This window comes from Pipra filicauda, unplaced genomic scaffold (assembly GCF_003945595.2).
Source record: "Pipra filicauda isolate LSUMZ 115617 unplaced genomic scaffold, ASM394559v2 scaffold218_size1660888_pilon, whole genome shotgun sequence".
In the NCBI taxonomy this organism is placed as follows: domain Eukaryota; kingdom Metazoa; phylum Chordata; class Aves; order Passeriformes; family Pipridae; genus Pipra; species Pipra filicauda.
Window position 1 is genome coordinate 1,393,637 of NW_024104330.1, and position 26,459 is coordinate 1,420,095.

Below are 26,459 nucleotides of genomic sequence, written 5' to 3' on the forward strand. Positions count from 1 at the left end.
ACAGGTTTTGCACAGTACGTTCCTTTTTTTGAGCAGTCAAAAAAGCAGTTTGCCAATTTATATCACAATCCATCTATTTTAGTAGTTCATTCTTACTCTTTAAAAATAATTTTCAATATGTACCAGTACACAAATCCTATGAATATCAATGCCATGGTTTGTTAGATAATACCGAAATACCTCAAGCATTTAGTCTATAGTCCACTAGTCTTTGCTACAACAAACACTGAACTTCCCACAAAGGAGTGCCACCAACGTCTGACTTAAAGAACAATTTCAAATAACTACTGTTACTTAAATTTTATGTGCTTTTCAAATCTGTATCACTTTATCATCCTACTAAGGAACACTTTACCACTGTAGGGAAGACAAACAAAGAGAAGGATCTAAGAAAGAGTTAAAACTGAGTAAATACAAAATGCTAATGGATGTTTAAACTGAAATCAAGAAGCAATCAGTATTATTTTCAGTTGGAAAAATGCCATCTTTAAGAAAAGATACAAATAATACTTCAATATGAAAACTCAGGAAAAAGACATTTAGCATGTCAATTCATACCTGTGTATTTCCATGTATTACAAGCAATATCTTGAGACTCTTCATATGTACACTACGGTCAAGCAGTTCAACAGCTTTGTCCAGGTCATCCTGTGTGGTTAATGGAATTACAAGCTACAAAAAAGGGAGGGGAAAAAAAAAGTCTTAAACGGGACACAAGAGAAAATGAGAAAGTCAAGTGCAGAGAAACAAATAAAGGGAATCTTTTCGTTCATACCAAACAACTTGAAAATAAAATTTATTAAATGATCCCTCAAGTTAGCATCAAAATGTCTAAAGTTCAACCTTAACTCTTCCTTCAGATGCCTTCACTATTTACAGCAGGTGGAACAAGTCTTCACAACCAAAGAGCAACCATTTTGCATATATGCAACTGAATATCCTACAAGTTTCAGAGAAAAAGGTGCAACAGGGTCCATGTATTTACCATTGCCTAAATTACCACAAGTCTGTAAGATGAACAGAAGTCTTATTTTACAGAGCAGAAAGCAGACTTTTGTATCTAATATTACAACTATACTTGTTTGAAATTGCATCACTAACAGAATTTCTCCATTGAAAAACAAAATTTGTCAAGGAAGCGTATCCTTACTTCCTTAAGGAAGATGTGATCCACATGCAACAACTCTAGTCCTCACTAGAATCTTACTTGGATCTAACTAATTAGAATTAACTTAGCACACATGTATCTTTAGAACAGAAAATGTTATGCCACTAAAGTGCTATTGAGATCTGAATTCTATAACGCGTGAGATCGAGCTTGTGTTTTAGAAGTGTACATTACAACTTCTACTTGTAACAAAGGAACAACACAATATAGATTTTTCAATCTATTCTACTTGTAAGAGCATCAGTCAGTAATGCTTAAATACATCACCAGGCAAAATACAGTAGTTTTATACAAAAAGAAATGGGTCTTGATAAAATGAAGAGTTTGTACATTTGTTAAATTGCAGTTTTAATCCTAATGACATGTTATCACCATCCCATTTCTGAAAGGTGATGGGATGATTTGCCAACTAGTGCTGAAGTTGACAAGAAGAAAACCTACTCAAATGCCTATGAATCTATCAGTGGAAGGAGTTGAGGCTAAAGCATTATGAAGGGCCATCACTTTTGACCTTCCTAATCTCCAAAAGCCTTCTGTTGGAATTCTTCATTTTGAGGATCAGTTTCACAGAAGTGTCTGATAATGTTACCAACAAACAGCAATTACTGGCATTTTCTTCTGCAAAGATGCAGATTAGATACAGCAATTATGTTGTGCATAACCACACGAATAATCCTTTATGAACTTTGCTGACTCAAGGCAAAGCCCAGAAGTAACTCACAAGAATGGATCCTGCATCTGTAAATATATTTGCTATAATTCCATCCCTGCTTCTAAAGGAAAGCTGGAAGTAATATTGATCAAGCATAAGTGGTTTGACAGTGCTGGCACTGTTTCCAAAATATCTTTGGGAACCAGTCACTTTAGGAGGAGCAAGAGCTAAGCGTATTCCTCCAATCTAAACAGTAACTAAATGCAGCATTCTAGCAGTTGCCTAACAAGATTAATCCTTAAAGAAAAGAGTTTATAAGAAAGGCTGGGCTTCGCGAACGAAGATTTAGGAAGGCTCTATCCACGTTTGTTACAAGTACGCTGAAGAAAGGATAAATGTTACTTCAAATTTACAAACACAACAAAGCTCAAAAAAGTAAAGACTTGTAACAGAACTGTGGCAGATCAGGAAGACAATTTACTCATTCCTAACCAAGTCTGAGACATAATTCATTACGATACTCATGAAACATTTCACGTATCTCGTGCCTATCCTAATTTGGACAAGACTTACATATTTGAGAAAACACACACACACACACACTAGAAACCCAGGAGTTTGTCACAGGAGTAAGTTTTGTCACAGGAGTGGTTCCCACTACTTATGAGAGCAAATTTCAGCCTCAAAACAATCATTGTCCAAGGCAAGAATTTAGAGGACACAGAATATTACCTCATTATTGCTGTAATGTAAATCCATAGTCTGTCCAAAAGCAACTTTAGCTTTAGCTGCAAGATCTTCAAGTTTAACAGGCCTTGGTAATTGCAGGATCCTGAAAAACAATTTAAGTTTCAAAGAATTTTTGTCCATTACCTATGAAAATCTGGCAACTCATTACTTAAGAACTATTTTAGAACTAAATTTATTACTAAAAAGACCATAAGAGACTATGCTTCATTCACTGTCCTCCATATTTTGAGACTTTAAAAAGAAAAGAAAGAAAAGCAGTGAAAAAGTTAAAAGGGATAATCAGGCACAGAATTAGATTTCATTATGACTACTTTACTTGCTACTATATGGCTTGCTTAATGCTTTGCAAGCCTCCATTTCAGAGACAAATTCTTAGAAACTTCTAAAATTTTCTACTCCAGAAAACTAAGACAATGGAGTACCACAGGCTGACAAGCATAAACATCAGAAAGGAATTACTCCCTTTTTCAGAAATCTGAAAGACTATCTTACCCGAGGAAGGTAACTAAATGTCACCATCCTTACCATAATGAACTACACACTCAAACTGCCCAGTCCATCACTAACTGTGCTTCAAATGTGCTCCTGTAAGAATGGTGCGGTTGCAGGTCAACAAGTCAGATTTTTTTTTAACTCAATGTCTCATCAAACCAGTTAGCCCAAACTGCCCTTTTACTATAGAAAACTATTATATTTTTTGAGATACAACAGCATTAAACAAAAAAAGCATTTAAAAGTGATTAAGCTATTGAGGTACATCCAATTCACATTCAAAAAAGAAAGAGTACTCAAATTCTGTGAAGCAGAAAAGTTAGCAAAGGGTAACTGTTCCTTTCATCAGTGGTTCGGTTAGTACTACACTGGTTAGGGGACAACTTTCTCACTGAAATGAGGCTAGAAGTCAGGCCACTTCCAATTAAAAATTATTGTTAAAAAATAAAATCTCAACAAAACACCCAAAACAAACAAGAGCAACCAACACCAACTCTCACTGTAATTAACAATTTGTGCAACAAGCCTACAACTCTACCCATCACACCACCAGCTCCTTGGAACAAAGTGCCACATTCACCACTGAAAGCAAGTCTGAGATCACTTCTGTTTTTCACTTCCCTTTTTCAAACCTAGTGAGAAAGCCATTGCATAACTTATTTTTCCTGCATAATTTCATTACTTTATCTTTAGATCTGCATGCTCAGGCAACAAAAGTATTATAACTCATGCTGAGCAATGAGCCTGGGCTGCCCAGTACCTCTGGGCAAGAAGGCTCAAGGCACTTGGGACAGTGCAGAACAGAGCTAGGCCCATCAGCATAAAAGCTTGGGAAAGGTATCTTTCCACACACTTATTTTATGCTTGTTAAGCAATTCATATTGAATTGATTAACTTAGTCCACTGTGAAAGTGAATTATGATAAATTGCAAAATGCACCGTCCATGCAGACTGGCAGCAAGTAAACATCTCTCTGTTTTAAATTCATGCTTCTCCTTATTTCACGAGAAATAGTTAGGTAGAAGAGTCCTCAATTTTCAAAGCTTTCAAAAAGACTTATTTCCTCCAAATTACTTACAGCACTCAACCATTACTGATGCACTTTTATGTGTGATGTTCAGAGAAGTGATAGAAAGAAGCTGGAGAATGTTAATACCGAGGGAACTTACTGCTATTTTACTGCTCCATGTACAGAGAGGGCACACACTGTAATCAGCACGGACACACACTCAACTACTGCACATCACACCGAGGGCTGCCCAGAAGTAGTATGTATAGGTTTCATTCTGAAGCAATTACGAAATTTACAATTTCTACTGACAAACAGCATGACCAGGATATTATTTCCTTTTTCCTTAAGTATTTTCAAAGATCTTATTCTATAACCATTTCTCTGCAGGCAGAATGAAATTTTATGCTTTCAGAAAGAGATAGGCAGGCAAAATCAGTTGTCCACAACGAGTTCTGCATGGAGTTGTACACTGAATTCTGTAAAAGCTTTTAAGCAGTCATCAGAGCAGTGATATATACAGACGCTTGTACACTTTAAGCAGGTGCATCAGCCACCTCATATACAAAATGAAAATAAATTTTAACTGATTAAATAAAAGCAATCTGAATCTAATAAATTTTCTTCTTACAGTTTCATACTGGTACCTCCAAAGTACAATCCAATACTGAGATTTAGAGATCTAGAGATCTAGACCTCTTTCTCTGGGTGTTACAGTAACAATAAATTATCATGCATTTATTACACACATGATGAAGCAAAAAAATTTATATTCTGGTCTATTCAAACTTGAGATCTACTCTAATGATCTAAGTATCTGAAGGGTAACCAAATGAAGGATCCTCCATGGGACATAGGTACAGTATGATACTTCCACATTTATGTATACTTAGAGCCCACATTTCAAACAGTTAATTATCTTTAAATTGTGTTCATATCAAAATTAAATTTAAGCTCAAACAAAATACACTTAGAGATCTGAAATACTTTGAAACTTTATGATAAAAACACAACAAAACTCTACAAATAATTAAGAGACAAGACCGTTCCCTTACCTTTTTTCACCTCGATGTTCAAATTTGACTCTAACATCATTCTGTAAGAAAAGACATAAAGGAACCACTATTAGTTTGTTAATACCTCCTTTAATGAAGGCCATGAACTCCCATTCAATAATCTTACACCAGAAATAAATTCCTTATTAATTTTCTGTCCTTTCCAATACAACAAGTATCTAAACAAGTTACCACTGCTGAAGTACCTGATAGAGGCTTAAAGTGTGTAAAAAATACAAAAACTTATTCTGAAGTACAATGAATGCTTCTCTAAGTAAAGACATTATTTTCTATCAATATATTTTAATATTATAACAGATTTATGGTTCAAATTCAGCGTGGAACGGTTACCAAAAAGTTCTCTATCCTGAACAGGCAGGTAGATTTAGCTCCAACAACAGGTTTTTATGTACACTTTGCAGCTGAGCATTCCAGGCTTAAGAAACATATCTTGTTTCATAAGCATTACCATAGAAACCAACACATGTAATTAAGCCAGCAGTCATGCAATAAATTTCCCAATAACCATATCTGTATATATTTGCAGAGGAAATAAAGTTTGCTTTTTGCAAAATCATAGTTTTAAGAATCAAACTGTATTAGCACCTATTGCAGGCAAAACAATAATGCAGGAAAAACAATAATGCATTATCCAAGTAACAATGTTGCATCTTCCAAAACAGCTGATTAACAAATTATTACTTTCAAAATTCATAAATTGAAACAGAAGGATAAACATTTCTTCTAACTTTCTAAACATGTATTATACTCAAATCATTTTGGATCAAAAATGCATGTTACCACAATGTCTAAAGTAACAGCTCAGACACGAGTTACATGACATCAGCAAAGCACCACTGTGATATACACTGAACTCATACAACTTTTAAAGCACAGAATGAAAAAGATGTAGTCATTGGGTTTCGACAGTTTAAAAGCCAAATATATAGGAATATATATATTAAAAGGTTAAAATAGGCATAAACGGAAATTTCATTAAATATTGAACTGTAAATTAAGGATCCAATCAAATAAACATACAGTTAATGTATGTTTATTATGTTATTTCTGGGTAAAAACTGTTACCCTCTCCTAATCTCTCAGTATAGTAGTTCAAACCTATCAACTAAGTATTTACTACTTATTCCATTTCTGTTTAGTATCTAGAGAAAATACAGCTGAAAAGAAATCACATTTCCAGCACATGAACAAACAAGAAACCGAGGCCAAAGATGCAGTAAAAGAGCTTGAGCACGTTTCTGCTGCTGTACTGACATTCTTTGGTGTGATATAGGTGACAACTGGACAATCTACTAAACCTATAAAATTTTTCTTGATATTTTAAAATAGTATAGTATCAATATAATAATAACAAGAACTATAAAATCACTCTACACACAATGTCAAAATACCTCTATGATCTTCAATTTACCAGTACAAGAGTTATTTAAGCATATACTATGATCTGCTCTCAAATGCCACCATTTCATTTTGCTGATAATACAAGAACATGAACAAAGAAAATGGCAGCACATGTGGGAGACTAACAGCTCATTCTGGTATGCTCACTGGTCTGGCAAGAAAAATAATTACAGAAGTCACAGCAGGACATTCCATGTTCAGTAGGTTAGTGAGGACATTTAAAAATTACCTGTTTTTTAGGTGAAGATGACTTTGGTTTTCCTGTTTCTTGCTGGGGCAATACAGGACGACTGGCCTTATGAAGCACAGCCAAATCCTGCATGATTGAATTCAAAGCTTGCTGCTCATCTGCTCAGAGAGAAAGACCAGACAAGTGTAAAAGACTGTTACATTTGAAGGGCATTACTGTTTCATTTCACAATTAGGCAAGCATTATTCTAAAATCCAAAAGTCCTCATTACACTCCAATACATAATTGCCAAATTAAAAAAAATTGCTGCCACGTTGCAAATGTTTTTATTTTATTTATCATTAACATTGCTTAAGGAAATAAACAGCTTAATCAGTAACCACACTTAAATAGCAAGTTTAAAAAACCGAAGTCATAACAGAGACTAAGCTCTACACAACTGCAGGTTGCATTAATAAAAGAAAGGGGGTGTAGGGGGAAAAGCCTTATGTACTTTGTTTCAAATAGTATGGATGAGACATTTACTAGAAATTACATTTCCCGCCCCTCTCAGAAAAAAACACAAGTACTTTTGAACCATTTTCCCTCTGTCCTGAACAGATATGATCATGCCCACTGGAAGCATACACAAACTCCCAGAGGAACACCTCAACTGTTTGAGCATCTGCTGATAGCGCATGAAGTAATTAAAAGAAAAACCAAAACAAAAACCAACAACAAAAAAACAACCCATAAACCAAAAATAAAACTCTACAGAACCTTTCCAGGACTGAAAATACAGAGGATTTTGGTCTTAAAGAAAGAATTCATAAGGAGAAACAGAAGCACTGAACCCAGGGGACAATTTAGGGGCAGGAGTGCTACATAACTTAGGTTTCAAGTTCAAAAAAACCCTAAATCCTGAAGATCTGCCACAACTGTGACAGCCTGAGGCCATGATTTGCCCTAGAAATGGGATGCTCCTTTAGACAGAAAAACACTTAGGAGCTCAAAAGCCTGTACATCTACCACTAAGAGAAATTTATTTCTAATATTTTGTTCCTTGCCACAGCAATAGTACCTGCACTCAGCATGCATCTGGAACACTTGATGACAAAATTTATCTACAAAAGTGTTGATTGTGTGCCTTCACGCTCCTTCACAATGAAGGAACACTGTGAACAATTCAATGTTTGTTGAAGAATTCATTGCTAAATGCTGTGATTTACAAAGAACCGTATTTCTCAAACACGGACCTGAGAAAAGCTCAGCATTAAAATCAGCAAGTAAGCATTCCAAGTGTTCGGCAACCATGAGAATTCCTTCACATTCTATTAAAATACAACCAAATATATTTATTATACAAGGAAATTGTGGGATTTAAGTGCTCTAATTTAATAGATTCCTAACAGATCAGAAAGCTGGTCTGAAAATGAGTACCTTTGATCATCACTCATGCTGTCATTATTCATAACTCTACTAAGATATGCAAATCTATAAAAGCAGGTTTTACTAGCAATATTTAATGGCAGAACTGAAGGCGTTCTTGCAGCTCAGTTATTCTTTTCTCACACTAAAACACACTTCAAGATTTGCCAAAATTAAAATAAGTTAAACTATTTTATTGTGTTATAGCCTATTCTAGTGCTCAGCAATGGTAAAAAATAAATTGATGTTTTAGCAGTTGATTGGAAATTTCTTTCCCAGTGGTCACTATGTTGCATATTTCATGAAACCAAAGAACTGTGGTAAAGTGTTTAAAGTTTACTGAGTATCCATCATGACTCAACAGTCACTCCTCTCAAGCAAAATGCTGGAGAAGATCAGAAATCTGAAGAATGCTGTATTCCCAGACTAGGCAACTTGATTATTAAGCATAAGGTTAGGAACATTAGCATAACAATAAGAGATGAACAAAAGCAACATGAAAATGTGCGTGTTGTGGTTGGTTGGTTTGCTGGGATTTTTTTGAGAGGGAGCTCCGATAAATGATTACAATAACAACATGGTCAACTCATTAAAAAGCACGCACAGCTTGAAAAACTGGCATAAAATCTAAAGTAATACAAATGTGCTACATATTTAGAAAAACAGACCATCTACACAGTCTTGGCTTTGCATTGCAATGATACAAGATAAAATCCTTTAATATAGACTTTGTGGTTTGGACTTGTTTTTTTCCAACAGTCATTACCATTTAGAGGACAGTAAATACTCTAATATCATGAATCTCAATTTCCTATACTTAAATCTTTAAGTTACCACATAATAAGGGAAAAGTGCTATATTCCAAGAAAAAAAAAAGAGAAATATTTTGAATACTGCAAAGCTGCTGAACACTGCCTTTCATATTGGTGTTACACCGCGTTAAACAGCCAAAGCACACATTTCCTAGGAATTGTAGTACATTAATGGTTTTAGCACTCAATAGAAATGAAGAGTATCTGAACTAAATTTTTATGTATGTTACACATAAGACTTACCCATTATGGCAGTGAGTCTGAAAACTCGAACTTCAAGGAAAGGGCTGCTTCATTAGCATTATTTTATTCCCTAAAAAGCAAAACCAAAAACCCCACAATTACTGAAGTTGTCAAAGCCATGTAAAACAGCCAACTCTTCATTGTTTATGGGCAGTTTTTCTAATATTCTACATAGCAAATTCGATTGCATAAGGCATAAATACAATGTGTGGAGAAAACAGATTCTGCTCCCAAAGCCTCACCAGCCTCTGAGCAATGTACATACTTTACAAAGACATAAAAACCTGAACTAAATATTCTTCTAGACTTAAGCTGACTTTAGTCTCTACCTATACCCCTCAATGATGATTAGTAGCTTAATTAACTGTAACACTCTACTATATGGGATACCCACTACTCCAGATTATTAAAAACTGATTCTTTTTCTACAGGTCCACACTCTATCTGGTGTTTAAAGTTATATAGTTATATATATAGTTATAGTTAAAGTTATAGATAGTTATATACAGATACATATAGTCTATATATATAAATACATATCAAACTCACAGCACAAATCAAGAGTCAACCACACCTACTGATTATATATATAAACTCAAATTTTTCACCATAATTCAAGAACATAACACAGATATGCTAACATTTCTGAAAGTAAATGGCTCTGGAAGACAGCAAGTATTAACTTTTAGTATACAATACATGTTATACAGAAAAGCAGAAACATAAGGAGCACTTTTATGAACAAACCCTGTCACAACATCTTCAAAATTGGCCAACTGGAAAAACCCAATAACAAAGGACCAATTAAAATAATCTTTCTATGAGATGCCATTATGGGTGTTAACAGCAAAAAACGAAAGTCATATCCCTAAACAGACAATGAGATTTGTTGCAATACAGACTACCACAGGAAAAATTCTGACTTTTTTTAATGCAAGAGAAGAAAATTCTTATTTCTTGAGCAGTCACTGTAACCAAGTAGGGAAGGTCTATGTCCCTTGTGCCTCCTCCCTTTTGTTGACTGCAGTGGACCATCCTTCCTTCTGACTCAAGAGAAAAAGATTTACCTTACACTGATAAAAACAAATTATTTCCCTGCTAGTTCATTCAAGGAGCTACACTAATAGAATATGACTCATTTTTTTCCCCCTTCTTTAATCAAAATTTGTATTCCTATGGTTTAGTGTCAAACGACCCCTGAGACCAGCAAGGGGCAGCCTGTGGGAGCACATGGCTAAGAAGAAAGGGGAGGAGCTCTTTCAGCACCAGTCAGTCAGGTTTCCTTGCTTGAATATTCTGCCAATTGTCTATTTAATAACAAATTAATTCTAGTTTTTCAAAAGACTTCTGAGCACCTGCAGTTCGGCATCTAAGTTTTTGGCATTGTCTCTTACATTGGACTTGAGAGTCATATGAAGGTCTCTCCCAAATAGTGCCTTTTACCTACCTATCAGATGAGTCATCTACTACTGCCTGTTTCAAGCTCTATAATAACTCAGGCTTTTCAAGAAGACCCAGAGGTCCCACCACATAATCAGAAATCAGTTAGGTAGAGAGAGCACACAAAACAGCACATTCGAACTAAAATAAATCTAAAAATATGATGGATGTGCACTCAGAGTTACATACTCCAAAGTCTATGGACAGCCTCAAAACAGTACCTGAAACACTTTCCAAGTGCTGTGGAAAAGAAACTCCCATCTAACGTCCTGCAAAGTATTAAAGTCTGTAAGAGTATGGGAACTAAACCTGGCCTGGGTGGCCCACAGCCTCACGACCCAACCCTCTGCTTTCACTACTAACATGGTCTCCAGCCTCTTAAAAAAAACCCCAACATAAACCAAACCAACAAACAAATGCAAACTCCAAAGCGAAAACAAAAACTAAAAAGGAAAAAGCTTCTGTTGCTCCATAACAGAAAAGGAAACACATGAAGACAGAAAAGCAGGGGATTTGTACTAATCTTCAGAGAGGAAAATAGGCTGAATTTTCACTTATTTGCTGAATGATAGTGCCCAATATCACTCAAAATAAGGAAAGTATCTTTCGACCTTGCTCTCACACAAGATGCCAGGAGAACTGGTTTACTTAGTGAACTGGGATTACCTTTATAGCCTTAAATATCACAACTAACATTTTCCCCCCATATCTGATTCTTTGCATCCTTTGCATCCCTAAGAGTCAAAAAAGCAAAGCAGAACATACATTAAATTATTTCCTGCGCTATGTTTTTTGTATCACCAGTTGTCTTGGGAAATCTTCCAAAGAATTACTCATTGAAGATGCTCATAAAACATCTTTTAATTCTGTATTTGATTCAACTGTCTTTAAATGAGAGTTAATGTCATTTTCTTATGTCTGTTTTAATTATATGTCTTAATACATTAAACATAAAAATGTGTTTCATGACTTTGGATGAAGTACTTCTGTAATACTTCCTTGAAAACACTTCAAAGAAATACAATAGTTCTCTGAGGCATTTTAAATCTTCTGCCACACCTGAAGAAAGCCACATCAAGTTATATCTCCAAACAAAACCACTCCAGATGTTCTGTCTAAATGTAGCTGAAAAAAAACCCCAAAACAACTTGGAAGCTCAAGATATTTGAGCTACAGGGCTCATATAAGGCTGAAGAAGAAATATTTTAAAAATATATTCTCCAAGTTGCTCCAGCCACAAGAATTCTTTCTTTATTATTAATTTGTGGCATCTCTCATAAAAGAACATAAGCTAATAAGTGAACATAAATTTATTTTCTCTTCCACTTCCTTCTTATTCCTTAAAAGAAAAAAAAACACCACAACTTAGGAAAATTAAACTTCTCTGAGTAACTTATACATATGTCTTACTTTATCGTCCCTTTTAACCAAAATTCTTTCTATTCAAATATAAAATATAATTAATCACCAACTAAACAGCTTGACAGCCTTTCTGTTAGCATTTAGTGTTACTTCAAAAACAAGTAACAACAATAAAATTTCAATTAAAAACATTATTCAGATCCAAATTTATGAAGACCTTTATGAATTCACCTTGTGAATTGAGAAAACACTTCTGTTTTTAACTGCTCATTTTCACAATGGGCTGTAACAACAGGGTGGGTGTGAAGAGTGAGCAAGAACAAGCTAACAAAAATCAATGTTTTTTCAAACAGAAGTATATACATTCCGTAGAAAGGGAAAAAAGCATACCCTAATCCATGGCTGCATAGTAGAGTTAGTATAGTGCACACATACAAGAGTAAATTACAATCCAGGACAAAAAAGGAAGCGAAACAAAAAACTGGAACTCAGAGAAAGACTCAGGAGAAGCAAAGGCTGCAAAACACAAAGAGCAGATGCAAAGATAGAATAAGATTATGTCAAGGTCTTGCAGAGAGACACAAGCAGCCTGAATTTGAATGAAATTAAAGAAAGGATAACAGAGAGTGAATTTCAAAAAGGTGTTTGCTACTCTTATCACATCATCAAAGAAGAATATCCTAGCAACAGCATTTTGGATATAAGGGTGGAGAGACGCTGATTCATATTCATGATTCATTTCCTACCAGCCACCTTCCAGAGCCTGGAAGTCTTTCAGAATCTGAGAATGCCACCAAGGAAGAAAATATCCAGGTGATTCTTGGAAATTGTTTTTAGCTTTCTCAATGCAAATGAAACAAAGACTGAGGGCAAGTAAGTCATGTGGCCAATAATGGAGCTGTTCAAACGCCCCGTGGCACTCCTATAATAAACACAACCCAGTGCCCTCTTGGTTACTGAAAGATAAAAGTATACAAGTGCTGGCACACACATTACATCGTCTCTCATGACTGACATGGTCACATTCAAAAGCTTGTAGGTTAGGAGAAAAAAGCTTTAACCTCATACAGTAGAGGAAGTAAGCAAGCAGGTGCTATATGGAATATTTAAGTGATCTAGAAAAGGTGTTGTAGTTCTGTGAAATACAAAAATACATGGTGTGCAGAAATGAAATGGCTCCTACAGCATTCAACTTCACAAGAAAAGTAAAATTTTTAAAAAGTAAAATTAGCTATGGTTACAACAAGAGCCTTAAACTAATCATCTGAGAACAGTACAGGCAGTATATAAGCACTTAAGAACATAAGCCAGCTTTAACGCTGCTCATGTTAAAAATCAAGAACAAAAAAAAAAGGTGAAGCAAGCAATCTAGCTTAGCCTGATTTTGTATGGATTTTAGACTCATACAGTAATACTTTATCTACACATAAAGGTACCTTACACCTTTGGAGTCCAAACCTATTTCAACAGTGGGGCAAGAACCTCAAAGATATCAATTCCCTAAAATAAATTTTCTGTGAAATAAATGACTGCAAGGATACATGGCTTCCAGTTCTTACACCAAAGGAAAATGATATCGTGCAAACTCAATAAGAAAGATGCATTGTAATTATTTCCATCACAGTTAAAGATTAAATCAGACTTCTACTATATTAGACATAATCTAAGCAAGTTAAACCAAAACAACAAGAAATCAAAATCTGTGAGCATTGCTATTCAGATGCACATTTCTCTATAAAAAAAAACAGATGATGCAAAAAGCCAATAAAAATCAAGAGCGTGCATTCACAGGTAATTTTTCAGACTGTAGAATGGACAATCAGAATCAAAGTAACACCATAAAAATTTATTTCATAGCCAGAAGAATGAGCCAGACAAAATGGTTTTAGTCTAAAAATGTTATTCCTAAACAATCAAATGCTTGGTCTCACACAGTCAATCTCTTATAAATCACAGTAAGCAAGGCTGAAGTGATCACCTACTCAAATATACCTACTTAACCTTTAACCAAAATAATGTGCAGCACTGCTTGTTATGGGTTTTATTTAAAAAAAAAACAAAACAGTATCTGCTAACAAGACAAACAGTAATACCTAAATCTGAACTTTTGTAGCCTTTTTCATAGCTCGAAGCAACTGCTGGCATAAATGACAATAATGACACTGCATAGTGTGACAAGCATAGAAGTCAGCATTGTTACAAGACATTAGGAGATACCTGAAAGAAGGTAACTCCATAGAAATGAACAAAAATAAGAGGATTTTATATTGACATACATACAAATGAACACTGGACAAAAAGCCACTCTTTTCAAAGACTATGAAAGCAGCAGCAGTATCATAAAATCATGAAGGACTGAGAAAATAGAAGTAAAGAGCAGTAACAAGAAAAAGTCTAGGAGTAACGCATCAGATGTGAGATCAGCTTCAGAAAAACTTGGGTCTAACATACTGTAATAATATATAAGAAAAGCTATTCACAGGAGAAGTAGGAAAAGGAGAAAAAGATTAAATCGCCTCTGGTGGTCTATGGGCCTCTGGTGGTCTAGTGGTTAGAGTGCCTGACTCTCACCTCTGGGTCTTTAACATACTGTAATAATATATAAGAAAAGCTATTCACAGGAGAAGTAGGAAAAGGAGAAAAAGATTAAACTAACCCAAATCAAAAGCCAACAACAATGACAATTGATAAATTAAGCTAACATTTGGAAAACAAAATGAAAAATAAGACTCAGTGGGTCAAATTTGGAACACTAGAAATGGAAGTTTTACTGGGTGAATTAAAAAAATAAAAATATTATTCCTGTCACAGTACTATGTGATCTTTTAAAATTAAAAGATACTGCAGGGGAATGAATGAATGAATGAATGAATGAATGAATGAATGTTTCTCAGCCAGCAGGGAGGAATCTTGTCTATCAATAGCATGTCAGCAAGGGCATGAGCCACAGAGCAGTAATATTCTCCTCCTTAGTTCTTTCTCTGTCATGTAACCCCTTCTATTCTGAAGCACTTTCTTCCTCCTTCAATTTACCCCAATTTTGAGATGAATTGCACTGGACAGGACACACTGAGATGGTCCACTCACTTGTACTGTGCTAGGAGAGACTGGCAAAACAGCGGAACCAACCAAGCTCTGCCAGTTGATGGCTCAGAGTAAGGAAGACACACAACCTAGAGCAGTGTCTCTTACAACCAGGGCAGTAATTCAGGAATGATTACCTGTCCTGGACTCAGGGAACATTAGACAGAAATTTTATTCCCCTTTATTTTTACTTCATAGAATCATTAAGTTGGAAAAGACATCCAAGATGAGTCCAACCTTTGACCGAACACCACTCCATCAATGAACCCAGAGCACTAAGTGCCACATCCAGCCGCTTCTTGAACACTTCCAGGGATGGTGACTCCTCCACTTCCCTGGGCAGCTAGTTCCATTGCTTGACAACCCTCTCAGTGAATAAATTCTTCCTGATGTCCAACCTCCTGGGAGCACAGCCTGAGGCCATTTTCTCTTGTCCCACTGCTGGATGCCTGGGAGAAGAGGCCAACCCCCACCTTGCTACAGGCAGCACCTCACTACGTGGTTTTCCACAGTTACCATCATTCACCAATTCCATCCTGAACAGCTAAACTAAACCTTTCTACCACCAGAATGACTGTTTGACAAAATAAGCAACACCAACACATCAAATACTTTTTTAAAGAAAGAACAATTCTGGCTTATTTCTGCTAAAGTACTTGGACTTATTTTAAAAAATATTTTAAGTCTTGTTCTGATTGCATGTAGCTTAGTTTACATACTTCCAGTTTTGGCCCTCAATTTGCTCACTCTCTTGTAATGAAACCAGTTCATTCAGCACCCCAAGCTATTTTAACCTATTTTACAGAGACCGAACAACCTTAAACAGAGTAACATGAGCCAGCAACCTCTATCAGCATGATGGGTTTCATAAAATTATAGCAACCAACTCATTCAAAGTTAACATATTTTTTAATTACTAATAAAAATATATTAAGGGACAAAAATACTCGCAGATACCTGTTTTTTACTGAATTTAGATAGTGAAATAGCAATTGGTGATAAAAAAACAGGAAGAAATAGCCAGTATCCATTTTTTGTTCCAATTTTGGAAAAAAAAAAAATCAAGAGGTTGTGTCCAAACCACAGTAGTGTAACTGGAATAGAAATTTCACCACCCACAAGAACAAAGAGATACAATGCAGTCCAAGAACTGCCAATTGTTTATCTTCACATCAATTGCAACACTTAGCTTGGTTTCTACCACAGTATTAAATGGAAAAAACACAGTAAATGACTTGATTTCAGGGTTTATTATCACTGCCAAGCAAAATATGTCTTCTTGAAATGATTACAGATTAGTTAACAGAACTAACTGCAGCAATTATCCTACTTAGTTTTTTCCAACATATTTGGCTAAATATCACATGACATTTTAGTTATTTGCTTTAAAACCTCAATTAACTAACAGGAAATCATCAGCTGATGAATTAAATACTTCGAGATACATATTCCTGCTTAACAAAAAATACCAGTGAACACGACTCCCAGTGTAGCCCCCTGAAGACCAGCAACGATCAGGCAGGCACAACAAGACAGATAAGTTATGGCTTAAGCAAATGACCTGACTCATGTGAAAACAGTTGCAGTCCAGCAAAACGTATTTCAATACCATTACATATTTTAAACACATATAATAATGTATTGTGGTTTCCCTCCATTTATTATTTATTAAAAAAATAACATTAAACACGTTTAAAAAAAAATATTAACTGCATTTATGGTGCTAAAACTGACAGGACTGCTTTTTGAACTTTTATCCTTCCTGCAACCAGGAGGGCACCACCCATAATTTGAAGCTGTATTTTATGCAAGTCTAAATATTGTGGTTTATTACATTTATTCAGTAATGGTTTTGCATTGAATGCATTTTGACATAAAGACAATCATTTAGGAAATTGGAAAAAAAGTTGCAGCTAAAAGACTGGACAGTTTGGCAAGAAACAATTCAGAAGAATTATTAAATCACAATGTGGAATTATCTAACATAAGTGCAATACAACATTAAAGAGGCATAATGGAATCCTTGTGCATATAAAGATGTAGTGTATGCAGAAGCCATCTTGCTTCTGTACACAACCTACAGGGACACTGCTCACTGCAGAGCATTGGGAAGGCTGCACACAGCAACTGTGGGATGGCTGATCAGTATCAGATGGATCAGGTGTCTCTACAATGTGCAGACTTGAGATTTCTTAAACTGAAGACACTTAAAATCTTCCTGGCAAGCAAAGAAAGTGAATTTACGTCTCACTGAGCCCACATGACCATGCAGACTTACCTCATCTGTACAGTTAGAGACATGATTTGGTATTTGTTTGTTTTCTGAAAAGAATGGTTACTAACTGCAATCTTTCCAGAGATCAATTTAATAAACAAACAAAAACCCAAACCACAAAACAAAACAAACAACAACAAAACCCAAAACAAAACCAAAGAAAAAAACCAACCCCAAAACAATAAAACAGACCAGACTTGCATAAAATACAACTTCTCTGGATAGTGCCCTTCCAGTTCCAGGAAGGATAAAACCTCAAAAAACAGTGTGGTCAGTTCTAGCACCACAAATGCAGCTCTCTCTCAAATTACCTTGAGAAACAGACTTCAGAATAAACTGAAGGATCCAACATGACCAGTGACAACAGCAAAACTTCATCCTATTTAGATTAAATCTTTAGTTCCTGTTGTTGTAGAAACTGTAATTTGACACATTCATATAACATTTATCAGCTTGATGAACAATGATCTTGACTTGAAAAACTTAAAATGTGCTGGAAGGTTTGAGTATGTGAGGACACAGTTTTTAAGGATTGTTCTCATAAAAATGCAAAGTAGCAGTTCAAGATGAGTTTATAGCAAAATTAGGCTTTTGAGATAAATATCTTAACACTTACAGCAATATTCACAAAGAGTAACCATAGTTGAGGAAAGTTAATCTCTCTACACTTCCTTTACAGTTGATAGGGAGAGATAAGCATATTTAGAGAGTTTCAAGGCACTTGAATGCAAGTTTCCTGCTTTGAATGAACCTCTTCTTTCCAAGAAGTATCAAGAGCCTCTATTACCTAACCCTTCATAAGTCCACTCCATTTCAAGCACACAAAAAAAGATAAGACTGTAATTGGCCTCAAACAGAAAAGCATCTACTTTCCTCAACAAGATCTCTTTCTTCATCTAATTCAAGTTTTACAGAACTTCTCCATTTCCTGTATCTGTCATTGCCTGAGCAGCAGCCAAAGCACTCAACAGCTCATTTCTCAATCTAACTGAAGAATGACTGCTGATCCATCAAGTAAATCTGTCTTGAAAGTCATGATGCTTTCTTAAGATCTGTTCATGATTCCAAGGGAATAAACCACCATTATTATGAAACAAACGTGTATTTTAAATTGAGGAAGGGTCACAACAGCTGAAACTTGGAAACAGGTGCCACAACACCTTGCAAAATACTTCAGTGTGCCAATTTTGCAACAGAACATACTGGCTACAAATTGACTGCTCATACTTCTCTACTCTTACCCAAGACTAGATTTTCTCACAAAGGTATGTTAAAAAGTAATAGACACAGTTCACTGGACTACAAATAACTGCATCACTGCCTCCAGAGCACTCTGGCTCTTGGAAATTTATCACCACCACTGTGGTGGAAAGTCTCAGAGCATCGCAACACTAAGAATATATTCCTTACCATTAACTAAGCTATATGCTAAACAAACTACTTAGTGCTATTCATATCACAAAAATGTTCAAGATATTAAGATAACATTACAGTGCCCACAAACTCGCACAGTAAAACACTTCCATGATGTTTGTAACTTTTTCCTAATCTACTGTTTTATGTGAACTGAGTAGCTGCATAAAAGGTGTCTCAAATAAAACAGGAGCAGGAAATTTTCAGAATCGCAGAATACCAGGAAACATGCACTACAGGGTGTGTCATAATCAGATTTAGGTGCTTCTGTTTCTCCTTCTAAAAAATCTCAGTTGTGCTCTCAACCCAGCACCTGTTGCTGCCATTTGGAGCTCTTCTGCTGAGGCTGTCATGAGTGGCATCAACGTTAGTTTCACTCCAAACTTACTACTAGCAAGTCTAAATATTTTTGATGAAGGGTTAAAGGTGTTACAATGAAAACCATTCCTCACTACAAATGTCCCCATCCAAGATCCTACAGGAAGATAACTGTTTCGGTTCTTTTTTGGTTGGTTGGTTTTTGTTTTTTTTTTTATTCAACAGACATGCAGCACATACCTTAAAAGAATACAGTATAGCTCTCTTCCTTGTGAGAGCATTCAAGTTCAGCCAAAGAACTAATTGTACACTGTATGCAAACTTATTCTTACTGTGGGTATTGGCAATTCCTGCAACCTTCACTACTCTAAGAAGACCAGGCTACAACCAGTGACAAATAAATGAATTTTAAGAGTAATCATTCACAAAAATGGTTACCAAACTTTTACTAAAAAAGTAAACCTATCACAAACCACTTCTAATCTATGAACATTATTCTACAAGCAAAAACAAAGTACATCAGAAAAAATGCAGGCTTCCAGCAGAAACTGAGTATTGCTAACAACTGGAGCATTTCAATTAATGTACAAGAGTGATTACACACAAATCATTAGTCAGATACTGCTTTTGAGGACATACATAAGAAAGCACCTCCTTAAACCCCAGTAACTAGTTCTATCCTTTTCAATTAACCTTCCAATTTTGTGATTGTGATGGACTGAAATATGACCATTTATAGAAATAAGCTACAGAAATAAACCCAATCTCCATACCTATAGCAGTTGTTTTAACTATGGCTGCAAATCACACTACCATCATTTCAAAGCAAGTACCAACAAAATTTAATATAAGGACCCATATGAGTCTTTCTGATTAACATGATCCACTTGGCATTTTGCTTGACACCAGCAAAAACAGAATCTAAATCTCCAAGGACATATTTGTGTCTTTACCATGAAGACATCTCAGTCCCATTTACTACACATCTTCCAAATTTTGCAACAAATCAAAGAGGAATCCTCCTCAGTGAACAGTCATTGTTACGAAGTATCTTACTCATTCCTCAAAGCACAGTTGTTCCTCAAAGCACAGTTCTTCCTGCACACTATGCAAGGCAGCAATACAATAAGGAAATCCAGAGTACAGTAATATAACTATGATTTTCTTCCTCTACCCTGCTGTCATGTTTTCCTACTCCATTGACTCACCATAACCTGTAACTTCTGCCTAAAATGCCTTTCCTGGCTCACGCTCCCATCTTCCTAGTTCAGTACCCCACTTGCTCTCCCCACCATAACTCAAATTAACTTTGTACATTCAGTCAGACAGTTCTTCCATTATTTCTATCCTCAAAAATAAGAGCATAAGATGCAGGACAATCTCATAACACGCTGATATGAAATATTTCAGTAGGATAAGACATTCATGAGCCATACAGATTTCCAAAACAGCACAGAAAAAACACTACTGAATCAATCTCCAAGGTTATAACACTCACCAATGACAACAACAAATAGCAACTAATTTAACCAGGGAGCCCCAGTTATGGGTAGACTCAGACCACTCATACTTGGAACGCTACAGAGAGCTCAATAACATCACCAAGAAGACAGACAAGTGTGTACCTGATATACATAAATTGAAATTGAAAAAACTCTTGTGTGCATCTGTAGGTAACACATACTATGCAAAATCCAAATATTCTTTTACCACACACATAACATGACTGTGCAGCATTTTTGTAGCCAGCAGGTCTCACCGAACAGGTCTAAATGGACAAACTTTTAAGTTTTTATCCACATGTAGTAGGCACTGTTTTTTAAACTGGATGACTGACATAGGCAAACATATGAACATATTGCCAAGCTATCAAATACACAAATTCTTTGTCCCTTTGCACTTTGGAGAATCTGAAAAAAAAATGTTATTCAACCCAATGCCTCATAACAACATTTGAACAAAAATATAACAATAGAAATCCAGTTTTGTCAACACACTCCAAAACAAAATGCAAAGACACAAAGACAAGGTACTGTCCTAAGGTTTCTTTCTTGCACCTCCCCTAGCACAGCGGGTACCAAACCATTACAATGACATCTATGATGCTTTATAATTATACTTTTCCCTTAAGTGATAAAAATGCAAGAACCCTCATAAATACAGCTATTAAGGTAAACTAACTACAGACTCAAAAGTTCCAGAGGAAGGATTACTATGTCTGTGCTCACACCTAATCACCACCTTTAAGACAACAGTCCCACTGCTAAGGTTGCATTTCTGTCAGGGGAGTACTCCTGCTTGTCGACAGTAACTGCTGCTTTCCAGCTGAACCCCAATGACAAGCAGGAGATCCGGAGTAAGTAGACAATCCAGCTGAAAAAGATTTATTTTATGTTTTAATTAACCATCAGTTTATCTAACTGATCTCACACCTCTACAGTACCAACACCAACATAAAGAAACGAGCAAGAACTCATGCTGAAACCATCCCTCTTGGCCACTGCACAGATCTGGATCTTGTAAAAAGATCCTTTAAAAGACAGTCATGCATAAAGCAAGGATTCCAGAAAACTACACACAGTTAAGTGCAAACTGTAACAAATAAATCACAAATAATGGACATATGGATATTTATGATAGAACAGGGAAAAGCCCATAAGCCTGTTGCAAGAAGAGATCCTCACTTTCAAATTTTGGTGCACTCTGAACGTGTGTATAAAGAACTGATCTCAGTCACTATCACGGTCTAGTTGGATTTCTGGTGCTGGAGAAGTCTCACCAAAGGATTTCTTACAGTCACTGCATAAAAAGACCCACCCTTGCATGAATAAATTGGTTAAAATATATAAAACATAGGACAGACATAGTTATTGTTTTCACAAGGAAGAAGGATACCAGTGGGGCTCCACAAGAGTCTGTGTTGTTTGATACATTCTAAATTATCCAGGAGAGAGGAGCAAGGTAAAAAGTTTTCTGATACTCCAGAGCCTATTTGTGAGAGCAGGGAAAGGGCTGACTACAGTAGAGGAGTGATCTTTATCAGACAGCACATATGAATGGAAGTGATGCAAGTTGGGTGGAGGAGAGGAAGGAGAGCAGCAGGTTCTAACTTTGCACAAAAGAAACCAATGGACTTTGCACTGAATACTGTCAGCACCCAGAAATTAAGTCAGTGTTAGGAATTATGAAAAAAAAAAACCAACAAACAACACAAAAACCCAGTCTGAAACAGATCAGTGTTTTCACGTCTTTAACACTTCAGCTCTAGAAGAGGATGTAGCAAAGCAGGAAAAAGTACAACTGAGGGCATCTACTGAAGGAATGTATTGAAGGCATCCAGGGGAAAACAAATAGGCAAGCTAGGACTCTGGTTTCAATAAGATTTGGGTGAGGGGAGAAAGTGGTAAAGTGCTACAAAATTGTATGAGGAACAGAGAGATATATTGTTATGTTGGACAGAAATGGATTGTTCGCTCTCCTCCAATTGAAACGTAGTACCAAAGGAAACCAATACAAGTTAAGTTAAAAAAAAAAAGTAGATTTTAACAGAACAAATAGCATACCTATAGAATTTCTTACCAAAGGATATTTGGATGCCAGATGTTTAGCTGCATGCAAAAAAAAGACTGGTCGAGTCTGAGGATAAAAATCCAAAGGTTACTAACTACACAAAACCCACATCAGATTTAGAACCAACCTTTACTGGAAACAGTTCAGGACTGAAAGAATATTCACGCTAAGTATTACACACGCTTACGCTGTTCTCAATCTGCCATGAGCACTCATTGTTGCTCACCACTGAGGGAAGAATACTGGATTATCTTTTGATCGATTTCAGTATGGATTAAGATTTTTAACTAAAGCTCGTCAGGTACTTCACCAATAACATTGATATTTTCATTTTAAAGTCTCATTCAGTATTCACAATACTGCCAATATCAGAGACACAGAGGCATAACAGAAATTCCATAAAGGAAGTAGCTGCAGCAGTTTAAGAAATCACTGATTACATGATCCAACCTCATCCCTGCCTGAAGTTACTGAGCTTACTGGTACCAGCAGTGCAAGAAATGCTTTTCTAACTGCTACTTTATACCAAACCAATTATCATCAGGATAATATGGGGGGGAAAAAACCAAACCAAACCAAAAATAAACACGGAGTTGCTATTCAAATTGATTTTTATTAAAAAAAAGAAAGTAATTGTGGTAGTGCTAACAACACACATAGTGTGACAAAACAACAATTAAATACAGGTTAAGCTTTACCAATCAGTTTTTAGCAGTTCCATTAATAAAAATATTTATAAATTAATAAAAATATTTAGTGACAATTCTCACACTCTTCTACAGAATGTCATATCTTCTTTAAAAGTTTAATTACTGCTTGTGGCAGTGTTTTAGCTCTCTATTGTCTTTTTTTTAATGAAGTCAAACAACAACTTGATCAAGATGTTTTCCAATTTTCAAATCTTTGTTCAAAGGTGAGACTGTAGTTCCCATTGTTACCATTTTGGTAACACAGCATTCAAACTGTTGGCATTTACAGAACTCCTGCTTCAATTATTTTAAAATAATTTTGAGGAAGGTAAGAGGTAAGCAACACTGACTGCTTGAATACTTCTTCCAGCAAGAAACCAAAAGAAGTCTTCTTTAATAATCATTATTTGTGTCTGTTTCATTTTTTTTGTGAAGAAAGTGCTGATGAAAGAATCACAAAATTTGTCCCATCTGTGATCTAGCCTCAAAAATTATGGATAAAATCATTTACTAAGTCAGACAAAATGGAGTAAAACCAGGGAACATGTTGAACACATCTGTTTTGTAGCTGACTCTGCAATTCTTCCAGTAAAGCATGCCTAGAGGATAGAAATTTCTTCTACTATGTCATTGGACCATATGACATCTCAAAATGGCAAAAGGCTTGTTCAGGTACAGTTACACTGACAGAAGGTATCGCAGCAATGCAATTTACCTCAAAGACAGCACATGTATAACACCAACCAATAAAGACACGTTTTTGCCAATAGAAGCTGCATCTAACCCTAAGAGAACTTGCTCTCAATCAAGTTCCCTGTTTTAGAGCAGGCTTATGTTCAAAAGCCACAGGGATTGTATGTGCTGGAAAACAGATACGGAAGAGCAATGATTGCATATTCTCCTGTAGAATAACTTACTGAAAAGTGATTCTACTAAGTCTAGAAATGCTTAATAGAAGAAAATTAACCTGAAATGAAGACTGAATTTGAACGATAACTTCAATTTGTATATATGAAGAAAGAGATGCCTGATTCAACAAATGCTAATAGGAGCTCCTGTGTTAGCAAATGCAGGAGCCAAGGACCTGATGTTGTTGGCAGGGAAAAGATCCCCAACAACAAAACAAAACAAAACCAAAACCCAACCATACCTGTATGCACACACCCTAGAATGACATTTTAACAAGTCTGTCACGTTACTTCTGCTGCAACTTACAGAGTAAGTTAATTACTTGGTTGCTCAAAGACTTTGTTTGGAGAACTTGGAAAAAGATCCAGACAAATCACATAGAGCCCAGTGAGAGTGAGCAACAAAAATGCTGTTTGCACAGTTTAGTAAAGAGAAGTCTGAAATAAAAGGAGACAGAGGAACAGTCTTCATGTATGCAAACAGTTGGTGAAAAGAGCACAGAACTCATTATCCCGCATGAGTAATAAGAGTTGGATGAGAATTAACTGGCTTAACTAGCACCAAGACAGAGACTCAAGTTAAATGTTAAGAAAAGCCTGCAAACGATAGTAATAGTCATGTACTAGCTATAAATAGATCAGTGAAGAGGTGTGGTATTCCCCTCTTCTGAGTTTTTTGAGAAATGATCAGACAAGTGTCTGCCAGACATGATTGCAGCATACTTGTTTCTGCCTCGAGTAGGGGCTGACCTCATGAAATCCCTTCCCTTCTTACATATCCATCACTTATTTCTTCATCCAAATGAGAACTGTTCATCAGTGTTATCATACTTGAACTTCAAAAGTACAGCATAAATATCTGAAGCATATGAATTTTATTACACTGCTCTTGTCAGATGTGCACTTTGTGGCAGTTTGTGCACTTCGCACAAAACATCTCAGGAAAACAAAAGCAGCATCTTTTGCTGCTGCAGATAATCCACAGAAATGGGCAAATGATGAGTGGAAATACAGAAGGAGAAGCAAGCGAGAATGACACAGTGAAGGATCTGAATTTAAAAAATGGCTGAAAACAAAGTTACAGCAAAGAAAAAACACTTCAGCCTGAAGAAAGTTATTTTCCTCTCATGTGAAAAAGCAAATTACACTTTGCTGGTATATTTTCAAAAATATGCAATAATTTGAGATATAGAAGTAAACATTAGTAAGAGTTCACAAATGGACAGGAAAAAGACACTACAGGCCTCCCTGCATTACCAATTCCTGACTCTCAGTTTTTAAAGGACAATGCACATCCTTCTGCTTTGGCCAACTTCAAGTAACCTCATTAAGCTGGGCCCTAAACTATGCCATATGTGTATTTGCGGGTAAACTGTCTCTACAGCAGTGGTTCCCAGGGAAATCCCTGCAATATCCAAATACAGAATTCCATCTTTCCTTTTTTTATTGTTACCAAACCTTCCACAGTTTCTAAAAAATTACTCTGAAGGTGAATACATTAAAAACATCCCAGAAAAACCTAGCATGTTTAGCCTAAGAAATTGGGTTAAAATAGAGTCATAAATTGCATTTGTCATATCAAGATCTCATGCCAAGATCCAGAAGTGAGAAGTGAATCACAGCTAACACGCTGCATTCTGAACATGTTCCCACTGCCCAATTACATGTTTCCAATGTTATTCTGCAAGCTATGTGCAATTATAGCATGCATGATCTATTTTGACCTATTCCTTAGCACTACAAAATGCCAGAATACTAAAATAGCAAATGCAGTATTTATTCTTTTAAAAAAAGATTTTTCTTCCCTCCCACAGAAAAACTGATGCTTAATAAAATTCACAGATTTTTAAATTTTTTTTTCTTAATGTAATACTGCGTCAGCTCCACTTAAGTTTTAAAAGCTTACATTTAGAAATTAAACTTACAGGTCGACAAACTTAATTGCTAATTAGATAAACCTAGGTGGAGTCACTACTCCATATACATATTTACATATGAAAATGAGACATTTTCTGCAAATGTATTTAAGATGTATTTAACTGCATAAATCAGTCACATTTTCACCATTCATTTATTTTTCTCCAAATAGTAGTCTAAACAGAAGAAAATGTTAACAGCAAATATCTAAAAAGATATTACTAGAAAATACATTCATTACTCCAAACTAAATGTGTACCTCTCCATAGATCAGAACACCTGT

General features: G+C 35.8%; 1 protein-coding gene across 3 annotated transcripts in view; it reads right to left on the bottom strand.

Moving 5' to 3' along the window:
* MAP3K2 (mitogen-activated protein kinase kinase kinase 2) overlaps positions 1–26,459 on the bottom strand; it is a 50,079-nt gene that overhangs the window by 21,354 nt on the left and 2,266 nt on the right. For all 3 annotated transcript variants that reach the window (XM_039381225.1, XM_027734834.2, XM_027734832.2), the window contains exons 2-6: positions 9,201–9,270; positions 6,778–6,896; positions 5,127–5,167; positions 2,553–2,652; positions 559–672 (exon numbers count right to left, since the gene is read on the bottom strand). In XM_039381225.1, the coding sequence (XP_039237159.1) occupies positions 559–672; positions 2,553–2,652; positions 5,127–5,167; positions 6,778–6,896; positions 9,201–9,204 (378 nt within the window). In that variant the 5' untranslated portion in view covers positions 9,205–9,270. The remainder of the gene's footprint in view (positions 1–558; positions 673–2,552; positions 2,653–5,126; positions 5,168–6,777; positions 6,897–9,200; positions 9,271–26,459) is intronic.